The 23205-nt window shown below is 47.2% G+C and overlaps 2 protein-coding genes across 2 annotated transcripts in view; both read right to left on the reverse strand.

Moving 5' to 3' along the window:
* Nucleotides 1-18533, reverse strand: part of LOC119902764 (protein disulfide-isomerase TMX3-like) — a 29217-nt gene extending 10684 nt beyond the window's left edge. Inside the window, exons 1-8 of the mRNA XM_038719122.1 lie at nucleotides 18473-18533; nucleotides 17724-17781; nucleotides 17589-17631; nucleotides 12949-13072; nucleotides 12638-12683; nucleotides 12006-12086; nucleotides 10926-11025; nucleotides 10754-10831 (exon numbers count right to left, since the gene is read on the reverse strand). Coding sequence (XP_038575050.1) covers nucleotides 10754-10831; nucleotides 10926-11025; nucleotides 12006-12086; nucleotides 12638-12683; nucleotides 12949-13072; nucleotides 17589-17631; nucleotides 17724-17781; nucleotides 18473-18506 — 564 coding nt within the window. The 5' untranslated portion in view covers nucleotides 18507-18533. The remainder of the gene's footprint in view (nucleotides 1-10753; nucleotides 10832-10925; nucleotides 11026-12005; nucleotides 12087-12637; nucleotides 12684-12948; nucleotides 13073-17588; nucleotides 17632-17723; nucleotides 17782-18472) is intronic.
* Nucleotides 18534-20193: 1660 nt separating this feature from the next.
* The window catches only part of si:dkey-154p10.3 (histone-lysine N-methyltransferase PRDM9), a gene marked incomplete in the record, with an annotated part of 8244 nt that continues 5232 nt past the window's right edge, over nucleotides 20194-23205 (reverse strand). Inside the window, 5 exon segments of the mRNA XM_038719124.1 lie at nucleotides 20194-20499; nucleotides 21201-21324; nucleotides 22026-22159; nucleotides 22400-22543; nucleotides 22735-22795. Of these exon segments, the coding sequence (XP_038575052.1) occupies nucleotides 20346-20499; nucleotides 21201-21324; nucleotides 22026-22159; nucleotides 22400-22543; nucleotides 22735-22795 (617 nt within the window).

Raw genomic sequence — 23205 nt, forward strand, 5'->3', positions numbered from 1 at the left:
AGATGAACAAACAATGCTGAATGCATCATGACAGCAGGTCTACAGACAGGTAGACGGGCTCCACCTACCATAATCTACTGTCACCTACTGTCACCTACCATAATCTGCTGTCACCTACTGTCACCTACCATAATCTGCTGTCACCTACTGTCACCAACCATAATCTGCTGTCACCTACTGTCACCTACCATAATCTACTGTCACCTACTGTCACCTACCATAATCTACTGTCACCTACTGTCACCTACCATAATCTGCTGTCACCTACTGTCACCTACCATAATCTACTGTCACCTACTGTCACCTACCATAATCTGCTGTCACCTACTGTCACCTACCATAATCTACTGTCACCTACTGTCACCTACCATAATCTGCTGTCACCTACTGTCACCTACCATAATCTACTGTGACCTACCATAATCTGCTGTCACCTACTGTCACCTACCATAATCTGCTGTCACCTACTGTCATTTACTGTCCTCTACTGTCACCTACCATAATCTGCTGTCACCTACTGTCACCTACCATAATCTACTGTCACCTACTGTCACCTACCATAATCTGCTGTCACCTACTGTCACCTACCATAATCTACTGTCACCTACTGTCACCTACCATAATCTGCTGTCACCTACTGTCACCTACCATAATCTACTGTCACCTACAATAAACAACTGTCACCTACTGTCACCAACCATAATCTGCTGTCACCTACTGTCACCTACCATAATCTACTGTCACCTACCATAATCTACTGTCACCTACTGTCACCTACCATAATCTGCTGTCACCTACTGTCACCTACCATAATCTACTGTCACCTACTGTCACCTACCATAATCTGCTGTCACCTACTGTCACTTCGGTCCTCTACTGTCACCTACAATAATCAACTGTCACCTACTGTCACTTACCGTCCTCTACTGTCACCTACCATGATCTGCTGTCACCTACTGTCACTTCGGTCCTCTACTGTCACCTACAATAATCAACTGTCACCTACTGTCACTTACCGTCCTCTACTGTCACCTACCATAATCTGCTGTCACCTACTGTCACCTACCATAATCTACTGTGACCTACCATAATCTGCTGTCACCTACTGTCACCTACCATAATCTGCTGTCACCTACTGTCATTTACTGTCCTCTACTGTCACCTACCATAATCTGCTGTCACCTACTGTCACCTACCATAATCTACTGTCACCTACTGTCACCTACCATAATCTGCTGTCACCTACTGTCACCTACCATAATCTACTGTCACCTACTGTCACCTACCATAATCTGCTGTCACCTACTGTCACCTACCATAATCTACTGTCACCTACAATAAACAACTGTCACCTACTGTCACCAACCATAATCTGCTGTCACCTACTGTCACCTACCATAATCTACTGTCACCTACCATAATCTACTGTCACCTACTGTCACCTACCATAATCTGCTGTCACCTACTGTCACCTACCATAATCTACTGTCACCTACTGTCACCTACCATAATCTGCTGTCACCTACTGTCACTTCGGTCCTCTACTGTCACCTACAATAATCAACTGTCACCTACTGTCACTTACCGTCCTCTACTGTCACCTACCATGATCTGCTGCCACCTACTGTCACTTCGGTCCTCTACTGTCACCTACAATAATCAACTGTCAGCTACTGTCACTTACCGTCCTCTACTGTCACCTACCATAATCTGCTGCCACCCACCATAATCTGCTGTCACCTACTGTCACTTTGGTCCTCTACTGTCACCTACAATAATCAACTGTCACCTACTGTCACCCACCATAATCTGCTGTCACCTACTGTCACTTCGGTCCTCTACTGTCACCTACAATAATCAACTGTCACCTACTGTCACTTACCGTCCTCTACTGTCACCTACCATAATCTGCTGCCACCTACCATAATCTACTGTCACCCACCATAATATGCTGTCACCTACTGTCAGTTACCGTCCTCTACTGTCACCCACCATAATCTACTGTCACCCACCATAATCTGCTGTCACCTACTGTAACTTCGGTCCTTTACTGTCACCTACAATAATCAACTGTCACCTACTGTCACTTACCGTCCTCTACTGTCACCTACCATAATCTGCTGTCCTCTACTGTCACCTACCATAATCTGCTGCCACCTACCATAATCTACTGTCACCCACCATAATCTGCTGTCACCTACTGTCACTTACTGTCCTCTACTGTCACCTACCATAATCTGCTGTCACCTACTGTCACTTACCATAATCTGCTGTCACCTACTGTTACTTACTGTCCTCTACTGTCACCTACCATAATCTGCTGTCCTCTACTGTCACCTACCATGATATGCTGTCACCTACTGTCAGTTACCATAATCTGCTGTCACCTACTGTCACTTACTGTCCTCTACTGTCACCTACCGTAATCTGCTGTCACCTATTGTCACTTACCATAATCTGCTGTCACCTACTGTCACTTACTGTCCTCTACTGTCACCTACCGTAATCTACTGTCAACTACTGTCACTTACCATAATCTGCTGTCACCTACTGTCACTTACTGTCCTATACTGTCACCTACCATAATCTGCTGTCACCTACTGTCACTTACTGTCCTATACTGTCACCTACCATAATCTGCTGCCACCTACCATAATCTACTGTCACCTACCATAATCTATTGTCACCTACTGTCACCCACCATAATCTACTGTCACCTACTGTCACTTACTATCCTCTACTGTCACCTACCATAATCTACTGTCACCTACTGTCACCCACCATAATCTACTGTCACCTACTGTCACTTACTATCCTCTACTGTTACCTACCATAATCTATTGTCACCTACTGTCACTCACCATAATCTGCTGTCCTCTACTGTCATTTACCGTCCTCTACTGTCACCTACCATAATCTACTGTTACCTACTGTCAGTTACCATAATCTGCTGTCACCTACTGTCACTTACTGTCCTCTACTGTCACCTACCATAATCTGCTGTCACCTACTGTCACTTACCATAATCTGCTGTCACCTACTGTCACTTACTGTCACCTACCATAATCTGCTGTCACCTATTGTCACTTACCATAATCTGCTGTCACCTACTGTCAATTACTGTCCTCTACTGTCACCTACCGTAATCTACTGTCACCTACTGTCACTTACCGTCCTCTACTGTCACCTACCATAATCTGCTGCCACCTACCATAATCTGCTGTTACCTACTGTCACTTACTGTCCTCTACTGTCACCTACCATAATCTGCTGTCACCTACTGTCACTTACCATAATCTGCTGTCACCTACTGTCACTTACTGTCCTCTACTGTCACCTACCATAATCTGCTGTCCTCTACTGTCACCTACCATGATATGCTGTCACCTACTGTCAGTTACCATAATCTGCTGTCACCTACTTTCACTTACTGTCCTCTACTGTCACCTACCATAATCTGCTGTCACCTATTGTCACTTACCATAATCTGCTGTCACTTACTGTCCTCTACTGTCACCTACCGTAATCTACTGTCACCTACCATAATCTGCTGTCACCTACTGTCACTTACTGTCCTCTACTGTCACCTACCATAATCTGCTGTCACCTACTGTCACTTACCATAATCTGCTGTCACCTACTGTCACTTACTGTCCTCTACTGTCACCTACCGTAATCTACTGTCAACTACTGTCACTTACCATAATCTGCTGTCACCTACTGTCACTTACTGTCCTCTACTGTCACCTACCATAATCTGCTGTCCTCTACTGTCACCTACCATGATATGCTGTCACCTACTGTCAGTTACCATAATCTGCTGTCACCTACTTTCACTTACTGTCCTCTACTATCACCTACCATAATCTGCTGTCACCTATTGTCACTTACCATAATCTGCTGTCACTTACTGTCCTCTACTGTCACCTACCGTAATCTACTGTCACCTACCATAATCTGCTGTCACCTACTGTCACTTACTGTCCTCTACTGTCACCTACCATAATCTGCTGTCACCTACTGTCACTTACCATAATCTGCTGTCACCTACTGTCACTTACTGTCCTCTACTGTCACCTACCATAATCTGCTGTCCTCTACTGTCACCTACCATGATATGCTGTCACCTACTGTCACTTACTGTCCTCTACTGTCACCTACCATAATCTGCTGTCACCTACTGTCACTTACCATAATCTGCTGTCACCTACTGTCACTTACTGTCCTCTACTGTCACCTACCATAATCTGCTGTCCTCTACTGTCACCTACCATGATATGCTGTCACCTACTGTCAGTTACCATAATCTGCTGTCACCTACTTTCACTTACTGTCCTCTACTGTCACCTACCGTAATCTACTGTCAACTACTGTCACTTACCGTCCTCTACTGTCACCTACCATAATCTGCTGCCACCTACCATAATCTACTGTCACCCACCATAATATGCTGTCACCTACTGTCAGTTACCGTCCTCTACTGTCACCTACCATAATCTGCTGCCACCTACCATAATCTACTGTCACCCACCATAATATGCTGTCACCTACTGTCAGTTACCGTCCTCTACTGTCACCCACCATAATCTACTGTCACCTACTGTCACCCACCATAATCTGCTGTCACCTACTGTCACTTACCGTCCTCTACTGTCACCCACCATAATCTGCTGCCACCTATTGTCACTTACCATAATCTATTGTCACCTACTGTCACTTACTGTCCTCTACTGTCACCTACCATAATCTGCTGTCACCTACTGTCACTTACCATAATCTGCTGTCACCTACTGTCACTTACTGTCCTCTACTGTCACCTACCATAATCTGCTGTCCTCTACTGTCACCTACCATGATATGCTGTCACCTACTGTCACCTACCATGATATGCTGTCACCTACTGTCAGTTACCATAATCTGCTGTCACCTACTTTCACTTACTGTCCTCTGCTGTCACCTACCATAATCTGCTGTTACCTACTGTCACTTACTGTCCTCTACTGTCACCTACCATAATCTGCTGTCACCTACTGTCACTTACCATGATCTGCTGTCACCTACTGTCACTTACTGTCCTCTACTGTCACCTACCATAATCTGCTGTCCTCTACTGTCACCTACCATGATATGCTGTCACCTACTGTCAGTTACCATAATCTGCTGTCACCTACTTTCACTTACTGTCCTCTACTGTCACCTACCATAATCTGCTGTCACCTATTGTCACTTACCATAATCTGCTGTCACTTACTGTCCTCTACTGTCACCTACCGTAATCTACTGTCACCTACCATAATCTGCTGTCACCTACTGTCACTTACTGTCCTCTACTGTCACCTACCATAATCTGCTGTCACCTACTGTCACTTACCATAATCTGCTGTCACCTACTGTCACTTACTGTCCTCTACTGTCACCTACCATAATCTGCTGTCCTCTACTGTCACCTACCATGATATGCTGTCACCTACTGTCACTTACTGTCCTCTACTGTCACCTACCATAATCTGCTGTCACCTACTGTCACTTACCATAATCTGCTGTCACCTACTGTCACTTACTGTCCTCTACTGTCACCTACCATAATCTACTGTCCTCTACTGTCACCTACCATGATATGCTGTCACCTACTGTCAGTTACCATAATCTGCTGTCACCTACTTTCACTTACTGTCCTCTACTGTCACCTACCATAATCTGCTGTCACCTATTGTCACTTACCATAATCTGCTGTCACTTACTGTCCTCTACTGTCACCTACCGTAATCTACTGTCACCTACTGTCACTTACTGTCCTCTACTGTCACCTACCATAATCTGCTGTCACCTATTGTCACTTACCATAATCTGCTGTCACTTACTGTCCTCTACTGTCACCTACCGTAATCTACTGTCAACTACTGTCACTTACCGTCCTCTACTGTCACCTACCATAATCTGCTGCCACCTACCATAATCTACTGTCACCCACCATAATATGCTGTCACCTACTGTCAGTTACCGTCCTCTACTGTCACCCACCATAATCTACTGTCACCTACTGTCACCCACCATAATCTGCTGTCACCTACTGTCACTTACTGTCCTCTACTGTCACCTACCATAATCTGCTGCCACCTATTGTCACTTACCATAATCTGCTGTCACCTACTGTCACTTACTGTCCTCTACTGTCACCTACCATAATCTGCTGTCACCTACTGTCACCTACCATAATCTGCTGTCCTCTACTGTCACCTACCATGATATGCTGTCACCTACTGTCAGTTACCATAATCTGCTGTCACCTACTTTCACTTACTGTCCTCTGCTGTCACCTACCATAATCTGCTGTCACCTATTGTCACTTACCATAATCTGCTGTCACCTACTGTCACTTACTGTCCTCTACTGTCACCTACCGTAATCTACTGTCAACTACTGTCACTTACCATAATCTGCTGTCACCTACTGTCACTTACTGTCCTCTACTGTCACCTACCATAATCTGCTGTCCTCTACTGTCACCTACCATGATATGCTGTCACCTACTGTCAGTTACCATAATCTGCTGTCACCTACTTTCACTTACTGTCCTCTACTATCACCTACCATAATCTGCTGTCACCTATTGTCACTTACCATAATCTGCTGTCACTTACTGTCCTCTACTGTCACCTACCATAATCTACTGTCACCTACCATAATCTGCTGTCACCTACTGTCACTTACTGTCCTCTACTGTCACCTACCATAATCTATTGTCACCTACTGTCACCCACCATAATCTACTGTCACCTACTGTCATTTACTGTCCTCTACTGTCACCCACCATAATCTACTGTCACCTACTGTCACTTACTATCCTCTACTGTCACCTACCATAATCTATTGTCACCTACTGTCACCCACCATAATCTACTGTCACCTACTGTCATTTACTGTCCTCTACTGTCACCCACCATAATCTACTGTCACCTACTGTCACCTACTGTCACTTACTGTCCTCTACTGTCACCTACCATAATCTATTGTCACCTACTGTCACTTACTGTCCTCTACTGTCACCTACCGTAATCTACTGTCAACTACCATAATCTGCTGTCACCTACTGTCACTTACTGTCCTCTACTGTCACCTACCATAATCTGCTGCCACCTACCATAATCTACTGTCACCTACCATAATCTATTGTCACCTACTGTCACCCACCATAATCTACTGTCACCTACTGTCACTTACTATCCTCTACTGTCACCTACCATAATCTATTGTCACCTACTGTCACCCACCATAATCTACTGTCACCTACTGTCATTTACTGTCCTCTACTGTCACCTACCATAATCTATTGTCACCTACTGTCACCCACCATAATCTACTGTCACCTACTGTCACTTACTATCCTCTACTGTCACCTACCATAATCTATTGTCACCTACTGTCACCCACCATAATCTACTGTCACCTACCATAATCTATTGTCACCTACTGTCACCCACCATAATCTGCTGTCACCTACTGTCACTTACTGTCCTCTACTTTCACCTACCATAATCTACTGTCACCTACCATAATCTATTGTCACCTACTGTCACCCACCATAATCTGCTGTCACCTACTGTCACTTCGGTCCTCTACTGTCACTTACCGTCCCTTACTGTCACCTACAGTCCCCTACTGTCACCTACCTTCCTCTACCGCCCTCTACTGTCACCTACTGTCACCTACCATAATCTGCTTTCACCTACTGTCACTTACCGTCCCCTACTGTCACCTACTGTCACTTACCGTCACCCACCATCACCTACTGTCCCCTACCGTCACCTACCGTCCCCTACCATAATCTGCTTTCACCTACTGTCACTCACCGTCCCCTACTGTCACCTACTGTCACTTACCGTCACCCACCATCACCTACTGTCCCCTACCGTCACCTACCGTCCCCTACCATAATCTGCTTTCACCTACTGTCACTTACCGTCCCCTACTGTCACTTTCCGTCACCTACTGTAACCTACCGTCCTCTTCTGTCACCTACAGTCCCCTACTGTCACCTACCTTCCTCTACCGCCCTCTACTGTCACCTACTGTCACCTACCATAATCTGCTTTCACCTACTGTCACTCACCGTCCCCTACTGTCACCTACTGTCACTTACCGTCACCCACCATCACCTACTGTCCCCTACCGTCACCTACCGTCCCCTACCATAATCTGCTTTCACCTACTGTCACTTACCGTCCCCTGGTGTCACCTACCATCACCTACAGTCCCCTACTGTCACCTACTGTCACTTACCTTCCTCTACCATCCTCTACCGTCACCTACCTTTACCTACTGTCACCTACTGTCACCTACCGTCCCCTACTGTCACCTACTGTCACCTACCGTCACCTACCGTCACTTACCATCTTCTACTGTCACCTACCATAATCTGCTTTCACCTACTGTCAGTTACCGTCCCCTACTGTCACCTACCATAATCTGCTTTCACCTACTGTCATTTACCATCACCTACCATAATCTGCTTTCACCTACTGTCACTTACTGTCCCCTACTGTCACCTACCGTCACCTATTGTAACCTACCTTCCTCTACTGTCACCTACAGTCCCCTACTGTCACCTACCTTCCTGTACCGCCCTCTACTGTCACTTACAGTCACCTAACATAATCTGCTTTCACCTACTGTCACTTACCGTCCCCTACTGTCACCTACTGTCACCTACCATCACCTACTGTCACTTACCGTCCCCTACTGTCACCTACCGTCCTCTACTGTCACCTACAGTCCCCTACTGTCACCTACTGTCAGCTACTGTCACCTACTGTCACCTAACTTCCTCTACCGCCCTCTACTGTCACCTACCACAATCTACTGTCACCTACTGTCACTTACTATCCTCTACTGTCACCTACCATAATCTATTGTCACCTACTGTCACCCACCATAATCTACTGTCACCTACTGTCATTTACTGTCCTCTACTGTCACCCACCATAATCTACTGTCACCTACTGTCACCTACTGTCACTTACTGTCCTCTACTGTCACCTACCATAATCTATTGTCACCTACTGTCACCCACCATAATCTGCTGTCACCTACTGTCACTTACTGTCCTCTACTTTCACCTACCATAATCTGCTGCCACCTATCATAATCTACTGTCACCTACCATAATCTATTGTCACCTACTGTCACCCACCATAATCTGCTGTCACCTACTGTCACTTCGGTCCTCTACTGTCACTTACCGTCCCTTACTGTCACCTACAGTCCCCTACTGTCACCTACCTTCCTCTACCGCCCTCTACTGTCACCTACTGTCACCTACCATAATCTGCTTTCACCTACTGTCACTTACCGTTCCCTACTGTCACCTACTGTCACTTACCGTCACCCACCATCACCTACTGTCCCCTACCGTCACCTACCGTCCCCTACCATAATCTGCTTTCACCTACTGTCACTCACCGTCCCCTACTGTCACCTACTGTCACTTACCGTCACCCACCATCACCTACTGTCCCCTACCGTCACCTACCGTCCCCTACCATAATCTGCTTTCACCTACTGTCACTTACCGTCCCCTACTGTCACTTTCCGTCACCTACTGTAACCTACCGTCCTCTTCTGTCACCTACAGTCCCCTACTGTCACCTACCTTCCTCTACCGCCCTCTACTGTCACCTACTGTCACCTACCATAATCTGCTTTCACCTACTGTCACTCACCGTCCCCTACTGTCACCTACTGTCACTTACCGTCACCCACCATCACCTACTGTCCCCTACCGTCACCTACCGTCCCCTACCATAATCTGCTTTCACCTACTGTCACTTACCGTCCCCTGGTGTCACCTACCATCACCTACAGTCCCCTACTGTCACCTACTGTCACTTACCTTCCTCTACCATCCTCTACCGTCACCTACTGTCACCTACCATCCTCTACCGTCACCTACCTTTACCTACTGTCACCTACTGTCACCTACCGTCCCCTACTGTCACCTACTGTCACCTACCGTCACCTACCGTCACTTACCATCTTCTACTGTCACCTACCATAATCTGCTTTCACCTACTGTCAGTTACCGTCCCCTACTGTCACCTACCATAATCTGCTTTCACCTACTGTCATTTACCATCACCTACCATAATCTGCTTTCACCTACTGTCACTTACTGTCCCCTACTGTCACCTACCGTCACCTATTGTAACCTACCTTCCTCTACTGTCACCTACAGTCCCCTACTGTCACCTACCTTCCTGTACCGCCCTCTACTGTCACTTACCGTCACCTAACATAATCTGCTTTCACCTACTGTCACTTACCGTCCCCTACTGTCACCTACCGTCACCTATTGTAACCTACCGTCCTCTACTGTCACCTACAGTCCCCTACTGTCACCTATTGTAACCTACCGTCCTCTACTGTCACCTACAGTCCCCTACTGTCACCTACCTTCCTGTACCGCCCTCTACTGTCACTTACCGTCACCTAACATAATCTGCTTTCACCTACTGTCACTTACCGTCCCCTACTGTCACCTACTGTCACCTACCATCACCTACTGTCACTTACCGTCCCCTACTGTCACCTACCGTCCTCTACTGTCACCTACAGTCCCCTACTGTCACCTACTGTCAGCTACTGTCACCTACTGTCACCTAACTTCCTCTACCGCCCTCTACTGTCACCTACCACAATCTGCTTTCACCTACTGTCACTTACCGTCACCCACTGTCACCTACCGTCTTCCACTCACCTTTGGCAGGATGCTTCTGGTAGTAGAGAAGAAGTAGGTGTGAACAATCAGCTCTTCGGCTACTGACGTGTAATTACCCTGAAGACACACCAAAGGTCAGCAGTGTGTGGGAGTGTGTGTGTGTGAGAGTGTGTGTGTGTGTGTGTGCGTGTGTCTGTGTGTGTGTGTGTACCTTCAGCTGTGATGTGGCTCCAACATAAACGAACATGACATCATGGCGACTCATGGCGTGCTGGAAGAGCTGCTGGCTGCTCAGAGATCGAACAAACGGCCTGAACGACACAACACGGACAGACTGACTGCTGTGATGTCACACTGCACATTTAAAGGTCACGACTTGTTTTATCAATATCAATTTTACTTAAAACAACGACAAACAGTAATTACACAGTAAAAGTACAGCAATAAAACATTATAATATACAGTTGATATTAAAATTGGCAGAGATAATAACTGACACGTCTGAGATGTGCTTATATCAGATCTGTCAATAAATATCAAGCCTGAAGCTGCTGTTGTTTAATAAATCACTTGAAGCTAAATCGCAAAGAAAGGTCTGCAGATCCACGTTGATCCCACCGATGAACAACACCACTGTGAGTTTATATTGATGTGAATATTCCGTGTGTTCACATTTGGTTTTTGAAACACAGTCTCCGGTAAAGGAAGAACGGGTTTTGGATTAAAGGGGAAGGACCTTAGACGATCCACCAGCCAGATCAACCGGACCGGGCACCACGGCGGGTGTTATGATCGCTCAGGGGAAAGAGAGCCGGGACCGGAGCCATGTGGCCCAGTTTGGACTTAATTCTGCTCCTAAAGGTCCGGTCTGGACAAAATGAGACTCATGTTGGCCAAACATCTTTACTGAGACCTGGTCCATCAACATCCCGGATCAAGCCCTCTGCAGGCGGTCCATGTTCTGAGCTGTCAGAGTGAGACGAGAGGAGGTGCATCGATGGTGCTCGGTGCTCAAACTCAGTCAGACACAGATCTAAAACATGCACTGCAGAATGTTCCGGGTCCAGCCTATTGTTTTATTTATTTATTTTATATGTTACTATATTTAAATACACATTTAATTTAATTACAACCTTGTGTTGTATAGTGAAAAAACCTCGTACCTTTTTAACTGTGAATGTATTTTCACTTTGTGCATCACAACGGACGACCACGTGTTTCTGCTTCAGGTGTCAGACTGCAGCTGCTGTTACTAACATCACATTAGCTAATACAGACGACGTTTACTCACCCTCCAACTCGGTTAGCAAAGTCCATGATTCCATCTTTGGTTCTTTGTCCTAAATAATTATATTTAAATTTTTTCTTCCATCTGAAAACAGAGAACCGACATTCAAATAACCTTTATTATTTTCAGACGGCTGAACACAAAAACAAAACAATCCTTAGTCCCAGCAGAAGAACGAGGAGAGTAATCATGAAGAGAACGCCAACAGCAACACCAGCGTGGTGGAAACTAAACATGTTCAGACAGTGGACAGGAAATCACGTGATCTCAGCATGTGCGTAGAGGCAGTCACAGTACAGAAACACACCTCTCTAACTTTGTTCTCTGGATCAGATTTTATAGAGGGAAGATATTCTGTTCTCCCTCTGACGACCTCGGCTGCTCGACTCGACAGAGAGATTTAAAGAAGCCGCTAACTTTAAAACACAGATTTTCTCTTTAAAATTCAATTCAATTTTATTTATATAGCGCCAAATCAAAATGTGACCCAGTTTGACAGAGTTGTGTTTTGAACAGGAATCATGAGGCCGGCCGGCGTCTCATCTCTTTCATTTTGTTCCACAGGTGTAATGAAAGAGATCACGTGACCTCCTGTGCCCGCCATTATGTTGGAAAAAGCAGCAGCAAGGACTCACATGAAGATGGCTGGATAATCCCGGACCCTGAACTCTTTGGCCAAACCTGCAGAGAGAAACAAAGACCAGCAGTGACCTCTGACCTGATTCTGTTAACACCTGCACACATGCAGAGTCTCCACGTTTCAACAGGTGACAGCAGGAAGTTAGCCAGCTGCTTAATGTCACTCACCTGTGGGGAACAGTAACCAGGTTATACTGACTTTATTCAGCTTATTATTTGGAGGTCTGTGCAGCTCACCTGTGTTGGCAGCTGGTGTATTTATGTAGTTTTATTCTGAAAGTCTTATTTTATTTTTTGTGTTACTGACCTTTGCTGGTGGTGGCGTCTGATCTGCCCACATTGACCGGAGAGCCGAGACTCTTCAGTTCTGACCCGATCTGATGCCAAACTGGATCCAGCTGTTTACAGAACACACACCAGGGGGCGTAGAACTGCACCCAGAACACACAGAACACTTAACATGTACCGCTTCTATCACCTGACATAAAGTAAGCAACCTACCTGACAGGTGAGAGGTTACAACAGGTGAGAGGTTAGAACAGATGAGAGGTTAGAACGGATGAGAGGTTAGAACAGGCGAGAGGTTAGAACATGTGAGAGGTTAGAACAGGTGAGAGGTTAGAACAGGAACAGGTGAGAGGTTAGAACTGGAACAGGTGAGATGTTAGAACTGGAACATGTGAGAGGTTAGAAAAGGTGAGAGGTTAGAACAGGAACAGGTGAGAGGTTAGAACTGGAACAGGTGAGATGTTAGAACTGGAACATGTGAGAGGTTAGAAAAGGTGAGAGGTTAGAACAGGAACAGGTGAGAGGTTAGAACTGGAACAGGTGAGATGTTAGAACTGGAACATGTGAGAGGTTAGAACAGGTGAGAGGTTAGAACAGGAACAGGTGAGAGGTTAGAACTGGAACAGGTGAGATGTTAGAACTGGAACAGGTGAGAGGTTAGAAAAGGTGAGAGGTTAGAACAGGTGGGAAGTTAGAACAGGAACAGGCAAGAGGTTAGGACAGGTGAGAGGTTAGAACAGGAACAGGTGAGAGGTTAGAACTGGAACGGGTGGGAGGTTAGAAAAGGTGAGAGGTTAGCACAGGAACAGGTGAGAGGTTAGGACAGTGAGAGGTTTGAACAGGTGAGAGGTTAGAACAGGAACAGGCGAGAGGTTAGGACAGTGAGAGGTTTGAACAGGTGAGAGGTTAGCACAGGAACAGGCGAGAGGTTAGGACAGTGAGAGGTTTGAACAGGTGAGAGGTTAGAACAGGAACAGGCGAGAGGTTAGGACAGTGAGAGGTTTGAACAGGTGAGAGGTTAGCACAGGAACAGGTGAGAGGTTAGGACAGTGAGAGGTTAGAAAAGGTGAGAGGTTAGCACAGGAACAGGCGAGAGGTTAGGACAGTGAGAGGTTTGAACAGGTGAGAGGTTAGAACAGGAACAGGCGAGAGGTTAGAACAGGCGAGAGGTTAGAACAGGCGAGAGGTTAGAACAGGCGAGAGGTTAGAACAGGAACAGGTGGGAGGTTAGAACAGGCGAGAGGTTAGAACAGGCGAGAGGTTAGAAAAGGTGAGAGGTTAGAACAGGAACAGGTGGGAGGTTAGAACAGGCGAGAGGTTAGAACAGGCGAGAGGTTAGAAAAGGTGAGAGGTTAGAACAGGTGAGAGGTTAGAACAGATGAGAGGTTAGAAAAGGTGAGAGGTTAGAACAGGTGAGAGGTTAGAACAGGAACAGGCGAGAGGTTAGAACAGATGAGAGGTTAAAAAAGGTGAGAGGTTAGAACAGGAACAGGCGAGAGGTTAGAACAGGAACAGGCGAGAGGTTAGGACAGTGAGAGGTTTGAAAAGGTGAGAGGTTAGAACAGGTGAGAGGTTAGAACAGGAACAGGCGAGAGGTTAGAACAGGCGAGAGGTTAGAAAAGGTGAGAGGTTAGAACAGGAACAGGCGAGAGGTTAGGACAGTGAGAGGTTTGAACAGGTGAGAGGTTAGAACAGGCGAGAGGTTAGAACAGGAACAGGCGAGAGGTTAGGACAGTGAGAGGTTTGAACAGGTGAGAGGTTAGAACAGGTGAGAGGTTAGGACAGTGAGAGGTTAGAACAGGCGAGAGGTTAGAACAGGTGAGAGGTTAGAACAGGTGAGAGGTTAGAACAGGTGAGAGGTTAGAAAAGGCGAGAGGTTAGAACAGGCGAGAGGTTAGAACAGGTGAGAGGTTAGAACAGGTGAGAGGTTAGAACAGGTGAGAGGTTAGAACAGGTGAGAGGTTAGAACAGGTGAGAGGTTAGAAAAGGCGAGAGGTTAGAACAGGTGAGAGGTTAGAACAGGTGAGAGGTTAGAACAGGTGAGAGGTTAGAAAAGGCGAGAGGTTAGAACAGGCGAGAGGTTTGAACAGGTGAGAGGTTAGAACAGGCGAGAGGTTAGAACAGGTGAGAGGTTAGAACAGGTGAGAGGTTAGAACAGGTGAGAGGTTAGAAAAGGCGAGAGGTTAGAACAGGCGAGAGGTTTGAACAGGTGAGAGGTTAGAACAGGCGAGAGGTTAGAACAGGAACAGGCGAGAGGTTAGGACAGTGAGAGGTTTGAACAGGTGAGAGGTTAGAACAGGTGAGAGGTTAGGACAGTGAGAGGTTAGAACAGGCGAGAGGTTAGAACAGGTGAGAGGTTAGAACAGGTGAGAGGTTAGAAAAGGTGAGAGGTTAGAAAAGGCGAGAGGTTAGAACAGGCGAGAGGTTAGAACAGGAACAGGTGGGAGGTTAGAAAAGGTGAGAGGTTAGAACAGGCGAGAGGTTAGAACAGGCGAGAGGTTAGAACAGGTGAGAGGTTAGAACAGGTGAGAGGTTAGAACAGGAACAGGTGGGAGGTTAGAAAAGGTGAGAGGTTAGAACAGGCGAGAGGTTAGAACAGGTGAGAGGTTAGAACAGGTGGGAGGTTAGAACAGGTGAGAGGTTAGAACAGGTGGGAGGTTAGAACAGGTGAGAGGTTAGAACAGGAACAGGTGGGAGGTTAGAAAAGTGAGAGGTTAGAACAGGTGGGAGGTTAGAAAAGGTGAGAGGTTAGAACAGGCGAGAGGTTAGAACAGGTGAGAGGTTAGAACAGGAACAGGTGGGAGGTTAGAACAGGCGAGAGGTTAGAACAGGCGAGAGGTTAGAACAGGTGAGAGGTTAGAACAGGTGGGAGGTTAGAACAGGTGAGAGGTTAGAACAGGTGGGAGGTTAGAACAGGTGAGAGGTTAGAACAGGAACAGGTGGGAGGTTAGAAAAGTGAGAGGTTAGAACAGGTGGGAGGTTAGAAAAGGTGAGAGGTTAGAACAGGCGAGAGGTTAGAACAGGTGAGAGGTTAGAACAGGTGGGAGGTTAGAACAGGTGAGAGGTTAGAACAGGTGGGAGGTTAGAACAGGTGAGAGGTTAGAACAGGAACAGGTGGGAGGTTAGAAAAGTGAGAGGTTAGAACAGGTGGGAGGTTAGAAAAGGTGAGAGGTTAGAACAGGCGAGAGGTTAGAACAGGTGAGAGGTTAGAACAGGAACAGGTGGGAGGTTAGAACAGGCGAGAGGTTAGAACAGGTGAGAGGTTAGAACAGGCGAGAGGTTAGAACAGGTGAGAGGTTAGAACAGGAACAGGTGGGAGGTTAGAAAAGGTGAGAGGTTAGAACAGGTGGGAGGTTTGAACAGGTGAGGGATTAGAACAGGTGAGAGGTTAGAACAGGAACAGGCGAGAGGTTAGAACAGGAACAGGCGAGAGGTTAGAACAGGAACAGGCGAGAGGTTAGAACAGGAACAGGCGAGAGGTTAGAACAGGAACAGATGGGAGGTTAGAAAAGGTGAGGGATTAGAACAGGTGAGAGATTAGAACAGGTGGGAGGTTTGAACAGGAACAGGCGAGAGGTTAGGACAGGAACAGGTGAGAGGTTAGGAGAGGAACAGGTGGGAGGTTAGAAAAGGTGAGAGGTTAGAACAGGTGGGAGGTTAGAACAGGCGAGAGGTTAGAACAGGTGAGAGGTTAGAACAGGAACAGGTGGGAGGTTAGAACAGGCGAGAGGTTAGAACAGGCGAGAGGTTAGAACAGGTGAGAGGTTAGAACAGGAACAGGTGGGAGGTTAGAAAAGGTGAGAGATTAGAACAGGTGAGAGGTTAGAACAGGAACAGGCGAGAGGTTAGAACAGGTGAGAGGTTAGAACAGGAACAGGTGAGAGATTAGAACAGGAACAGGTGAGAGATTAGAACAGGTGAGAGGTTAGAACAGGAACAGGTGAGAGATTAGAACAGGAACAGGTGAGAGGTTAGAACAGGTGAGAGATTAGAACAGGTGAGAGATTAGAACAGGTGAGAGGTTAGAACAGGAACAGGCGAGAGGTTAGAACAGGTGAGAGGTTAGCACAGGAACAGGTGAGAGATTAGAACAGGAACAGGTGAGAGATTAGAACAGGTGAGAGGTTAGAACAGGAACAGGTGAGAGGTTAGAACAGGAACAGGCGAGAGGTTAGAACAGGTGAGAGGTTAGAACAGGAACAGGCGAGAGGTTAGAACAGGTGAGAGGTTAGAACAGGAACAGGCGAGAGGTTAGAACAGGTGAGAGGTTAGAACAGGAACAGGCGAGAGGTTAGAACAGGTGAGAGGTTAGAACAGGAACAGGTGAGAGATTAGAACAGGTGAGAGGTTAGAACAGGAACAGGTGAGAGGTTAGAACAGGAACAGGCGAGAGGTTAGAACAGGTGAGAGGTTAGGACAGGAACAGGTGGGAGGTTAGAAAAGGTGAGAGGTTAGGACAGGAACAGGTGGGAGGTTAGAAAAGGTGGGAGGTTTGAACAGGTGAGGGATTAGAACAGGCGAGAGGTTAGAACAGGCGAGAGGTTAGAACAGGCGAGAGGTTAGAACAGGCGAGAGGTTAGAACAGGTGAGAGGTTAGAACAGGAACAGGTGAATGGTTAGGACAGGTTTGTTAGAAAGTGTAAATGCAGGTGAACACACCTTGATGAGCCAGGTGTCGTCGTCTGCCCTCGTCTCCATAAAGCTGTGAAACACAGACGGTTGTTTGTTGTGAAATGACTCGTTTACTTTAACGGTTCTTTAAACATGAAATCTGTCGCTTCCTTTAAAACTCACGTGTCGTCCAGCTCCTCCACAAAGGCCGACGCTGACGCCACCAACAGAACCAGCAGCACTGAACAACAAACAAACAAACAAACGTTTAACGCCTCCTAAAACAACACTAACTCGTTTGTTCTGCAGCTTTCAGCAGGATCACATGGTCAGTCTGCTGATCAGGACCATGTGATCAGGTTGAAAGCTCCAGAACAGTAAGCGGACCTTGAGTGTTGCAGTGGGATGTTATCACCCAAAGATGGCGGTCAGAGGTGACGTCTGTGATTGGCTGACAGGAAGCCATGATTAAGAGGACACCTGTCAGACAGAGGTCTCTGATCATTTTCACAGAAAATAACAGCTGTGATCTGTTTATTGATCGTCAGTGTTCTGCTCTTCAGGTTGGCTTAAATCTAATGAGACAGGAGGCTGCTCTCTTTACCGCCAGATTAAATTTAAAGACATCTTAATCCAGCAGGAACACAGTCTCACAAACAAAGACATTTCAATCTGTCAGGAAGATGTTTCATAAAACCTGAAACTGCTCAGAACTATTTATTCAAACAGGCAGACACCTCGAGTAGAACCTGGACTCAGACCGCCATCTGCCTCCACCGGCTGAGGGGGGGGTTACAAAATTCTCTGTAGTTCTGAGATTAAATCATCCTTCAGTGTGAGACGCTAAATTAACCCTGTTAGTCCTCGTTATTCTGCAGCAGCTGTGGGTCACAATGAGTGTAAAAATGAATGGAGTTTGGCGGAGGACTTACCCGAGTGCAGGACCGTGTTCCTCCGGTCCGACATGTTGACTGATGGAGCAGAAGCTGCTGAACAGAGGGATTAACAGCATAGAGCTAATCTACTAACTGCTAACAGACTGAACATAGCCTTAATCTGACAGATTAACCGCTTCCATTCAATCCACTGAAGCTTTATTGACAATGACACCAACACACGACACAGACAAACAGGAAGTCTGCAGAATATGTTCATGTTCAGAGAAGCAGCAACACTGATGTTTACTAGTCTGACGGACAGGTATGAGGAAGGATACAAGGAGGTAGGGAAGGAAAAAGGAAGGAAATGAGGCAAGGAAGGAAAGAAACAAGGCTGCTTCCAGTCTTTGTGCTAAGCTAGGCTAAAAGTTCCCCTGCTTCCAGTCTTTGTGCTAAGCTAGGCTAAAAGTTCCCCTGCTTCCAGTCTTTGTGCTAAGCTAGGCTAAAAGTTCCTCTGCTTCCAGTCTTTGTGCTAAGCTAGGCTAACAGTTCCCCCTGCTTCCAGTCTTTGTGCTAAGCTAGGCTAAAAGTTCCTCTGCTTCCAGTCTTTGTGCTAAGCTAGGCTAAAAGTTCCCCTGCTTCCAGTCTTTGTGCTAAGCTAGGCTAAAAGTTCCCCTGCTTCCAGTCTTTGTGCTAAGCTAGGCTAAAAGTTCCTCTGCTTCCAGTCTTTGTGCTAAGCTAGGCTAACAGTTCCCCCTGCTTCCAGTCTTTGTGCTAAGCTAGGCTAAAAGTTCCTCTGCTTCCAGTCTTTGTGCTAAGCTAGGCTAACAGTTCCCCCTGCTTCTAGTCTTTGTGTTAAGCTAGGCTAAAAGTTCCCCTGCTTCCAGTCTTTGTGCTAAGCTAGGTTTCCCCTGCTAAACTTTCTTTTCTTCACCCTGCAGCCAAACAAATCAGTTAGTAAAACAAAGAGTTAACAGCTGACATGTTCAGAGAGATCAATGACCAGGACACTTCCACTGAAACCATCTTCCCAATAATCAGCTTTCTATGCAAGTATTTAATCTGATCCTCAGCTGTCAACCGCAGAGCAGGGACCAGAACTCTGAGCTGCATCATTAAACAGTCACAGAGCCAGGTCGATTCAAACTCCAGGTTTGATGGTTTGTCTGTGTACGGACGTTTGGGCAGAATCCGACACGTCCTGCTGAAATAAACAACTGGTGTCACTTTGTAACACGCTGGGTAGCCTTCAGCGCCTTTTCTGGACACGCTGGGCTCTGCGGTCAAGTTTACAACAATAAATATGCTACGTCCCGTTAGACTTTCAAAATAAAACACATGGTAAACACAGTGAAACGCTCGCAGTTTGATTAAACTGGTACCAAAACTACTTGGTCAAGTTTAGGAGATCCTGTTTTGGGTTAAAATAAGTGTGTTCGTTCAGGTACGTCTCCTGAGTCCCGTGTTTCTTGACTGATCCTCCCCGACCACCTCCCTACGTGTACTTTATCTCTTTTAGCTATCCTACATGACCTGACACATAACACTTGTAGCGTTGAAAACTGACATTAAAGGGGTACCCGGTGCGTTAGTGACATCTGTGAAGAGTTGGGGGTGGGACGGGGTTGGAAGAAGAACAGGAGATTACCTTAGAGGAGATTAGTGCAAGAGAGTAATCAGTGTGGGGGGCCAGGGGTCTAGATAATCCAGGTGCTGAAGCTCAGCAGGAACCAGGTCTCTGCACCTGATGCTGCTTTTAAACAGGAAACACTCAGTTCAGCTTTTATGTTCCTTTAATGCAAATCCAACCAGCAGATAAATAAAAACATTCAGTTAAAACACTGTGACATCAGCAGCACGTCTGGTGACATCATCAGACCTCCCCACAAGCTAACAGTCCAATGAGAGTGTCCGATCAGCTGCGTGGTCACAGTGTGGCATGCTGGGAGGGGGCGTGGTGTCTGCGGACATGTCTCAGCAGCAGCTGGCGGTCCGGACTCGAATACTCACACTGCTGGCATGGAAACGACTCGCCGGTGTGATGGCGGCGAGCGTGGAGGTCCAAACTCTTCTTCTGGATACTGAGACAGAAAAACCAGCAGGTCAGATCAGGAAGGAACATCCTCACAGACACACATATGGTGAACCAACCAATCACGATGCCGGCTCAATATTATGATGTCTGTTAGCCGTTGGACGATGGCATTATCTATCGGCCCAACCCTACCCCAGATGGGATCCAACTAACTGCTCCTGTAGGTCAGCACTCTGTTCGAGGAGGAGTCCTGCCGAGGCCTGAACGCCGAGGCCTGAACGCCGAGGGCTGAACGCTGAGGACTGAGGCCTGAACGCCGAGGCCTGAACGCCGAGGCCTGAACGCCGAGGCCTGAACGCCGAGGCCTGAACGCCGAGGCCTGAGGCCTGAACGCTGAGGCCTGAACGCTGAGGCCTGAACGCTGAGGCCTGAACGCCGAGGCCTGAACGCCGAGGCTGAACGCCGAGGGCTGAACGCCGAGGGCTGAACGCTGAGGGCTGAACGCTGAGGGCTGAACGCTGAGGGCTGAGGCCTGAACGCTGAGGGCTGAACGCTGAGGGCTGAACGCTGAGGGCTGAACGCTGAGGGCTGAACGCTGAGGGCTGAACGCCGAGGGCTGAACGCTGAGGGCTGAACGCTGAGGGCTGAACGCTGAGGGCTGAACGCTGAGGGCTGAACGCTGAGGGCAGGGGATGAGGAGCGAGAGATAAGCAGGGACATGCAACAGGTGTGTGTGTCAGGTGTTACCTGCTGTAGTCACAGTGTTGACACCTGTATGGTTTCTCCTGGCTGTGGGTTCTGCAGTGTCTGAGCAGAGAGCTGCGATCGATAGAAGCATATGGACACTCAGCACACCTGTACGGCTTCTCACCTGGAACACACACAAAACACACACAGTCAGCTGACAGTGTATTACAGGCGTGTGTACATAACCTGTGTGTGTTCTCAGATGTGTTACCTGTGTGGGTTCTCAGGTGTGTGTGTGTGTGTTACCAGTGTGGGTTCTCAGGTGTGTGTGTGTGTTACCAGTGTGGGTTCTCAGGTGTGTGTGTGTGTGTGTGTACCAGTGTGGGCTCTCAGGTGTGTGTGTGTGTGTGTTACCAGTGTGGGCTCTCAGGTGTGTGTGTGTGTGTGTTACCAGTGTGGGCTCTCAGGTGTGTGTGTGTGTGTGTTACCAGTGTGGGCTCTCAGGTGTGTGTGTGTGTGTGTGTTACCAGTGTGGGCTCTCAGGTGTGTGTGTGTGTGTGTGTTACCAGTGTGGGTTCTCAGGTGTGTGTGTGTGTGTTACCAGTGTGGGCTCTCAGGTGTGTGTGTGTGTGTGTGTTACCAGTGTGGGTTCTCAGGTGTGTGTGTGTGTTACCAGTGTGGGCTCTCAGGTGTGTGTGTGTGTGTGTTACCAGTGTGGGTTCTCAGGTGTGTGTGTGTGTGTTACCAGTGTGGGTTCTCAGGTGTGTGTGTGTGTTACCAGTGTGGGTTCTCAGGTGTGTGTGTGTGTGTTACCAGTGTGGGCTCTCAGGTGTGTGTGTGTGTGTGTGTTACCAGTGTGGGTTCTCAGGTGTGTGTGTGTGTTACCTGTGTGGGTTCTCAGGTGTTGCAGCAGTGATGCCTTTAGCCTGCTGCTGTAGGAACAGTGAGGACAGGTGAACGGTTTCTGTCCCCCGTGGACGCCCAGGTGACGCCTCAGAGTCAGCTTGGTAGAGAACTTCCTGTAGAGAAAAAAATCCTCAGCTAAAGCTACCAATCACAGCCCTGCAACAAGTAACACACCTATCACACACCTGGTTTAAATGAGGCTGAAGTGAGTTTCAGGCACTCTTCGGCCGGCTCTTACCTGTCTTCTCCTGTGATTGGTCAGTTTATGTGTTTAAGTGCCCTGAAGCCCCGTGACACCTGCTGAAGCCAGCCCAATTACCTGTGGAGTGAGGGATTGTGGGTAATGTAGTTACCTGTGACACAAAGAGCAGCAGAATCCTGTCTGGTCTCTGACGTCAGCAGACGTCTCCTCGCCCCCCTTCTCTTCCTCTTCTTTCTTCCTTCTGGTCTTCCTCCGGACGCCCTGCATGGACCCGGTCTGAGCTCTGCTGGTCTGTCTGGGAACCAACACACAAATCTCTAATTAATTCTTCACAGTGAACATTTTCATCATATTTGAAATAATCAACTGAATTTGATCAGATCTGAGACTTGACGGTGCAGCATCATGTTCAACAACTTTAATTTGTAGTATTTGAAGCTTTACATAATAAAAGCTCTGTGAAGGTGAAGACAGGCGAGGACACACCTGTCTGTGTGCTCCGCCTCCTTCCCTCCTGCTCGTCCAATCAGCCGGCCCCTCCATCCGTCTGGAGGAAACAAATCATCATCACATTTCAGAGTAGTTTCTGAATTATTACTGATTAATCATTATGAACTGTTAAATGGTTTAGAAAATATTTGGAAGATCTGACTCTGTCCTCCAGGGTTCCACTCTATTTTTATAAATGACTTCAGGACATTCAAGCAAAAACACACTTCTACGCTGACGACACTGTTATTTATACGCATGCTCCCTCCACAGCACAGGCAGTGCAGAGCTTCAGACTGCATTCTGATTCATGGTTTCCCTGTCTGATGGTAAATCCATTGAAAGTGTGCTTGGATATTTGGATAGACGAAACCTTTATCCAATCTACATATTGCTAATCTAGTTAGGAAGCACAAAGTGAAGATTTTAGAAATAAATCTTTACTTATTATACTGTATATGGATGCAG

The sequence above is a fragment of the Micropterus salmoides genome, unplaced genomic scaffold (assembly GCF_014851395.1).
Source record: "Micropterus salmoides isolate LMB-PRFRI ecotype aquatic unplaced genomic scaffold, ASM1485139v1 Ms_hic_scaffold_14, whole genome shotgun sequence".
Lineage (NCBI taxonomy): Eukaryota > Metazoa > Chordata > Actinopteri > Centrarchiformes > Centrarchidae > Micropterus > Micropterus salmoides.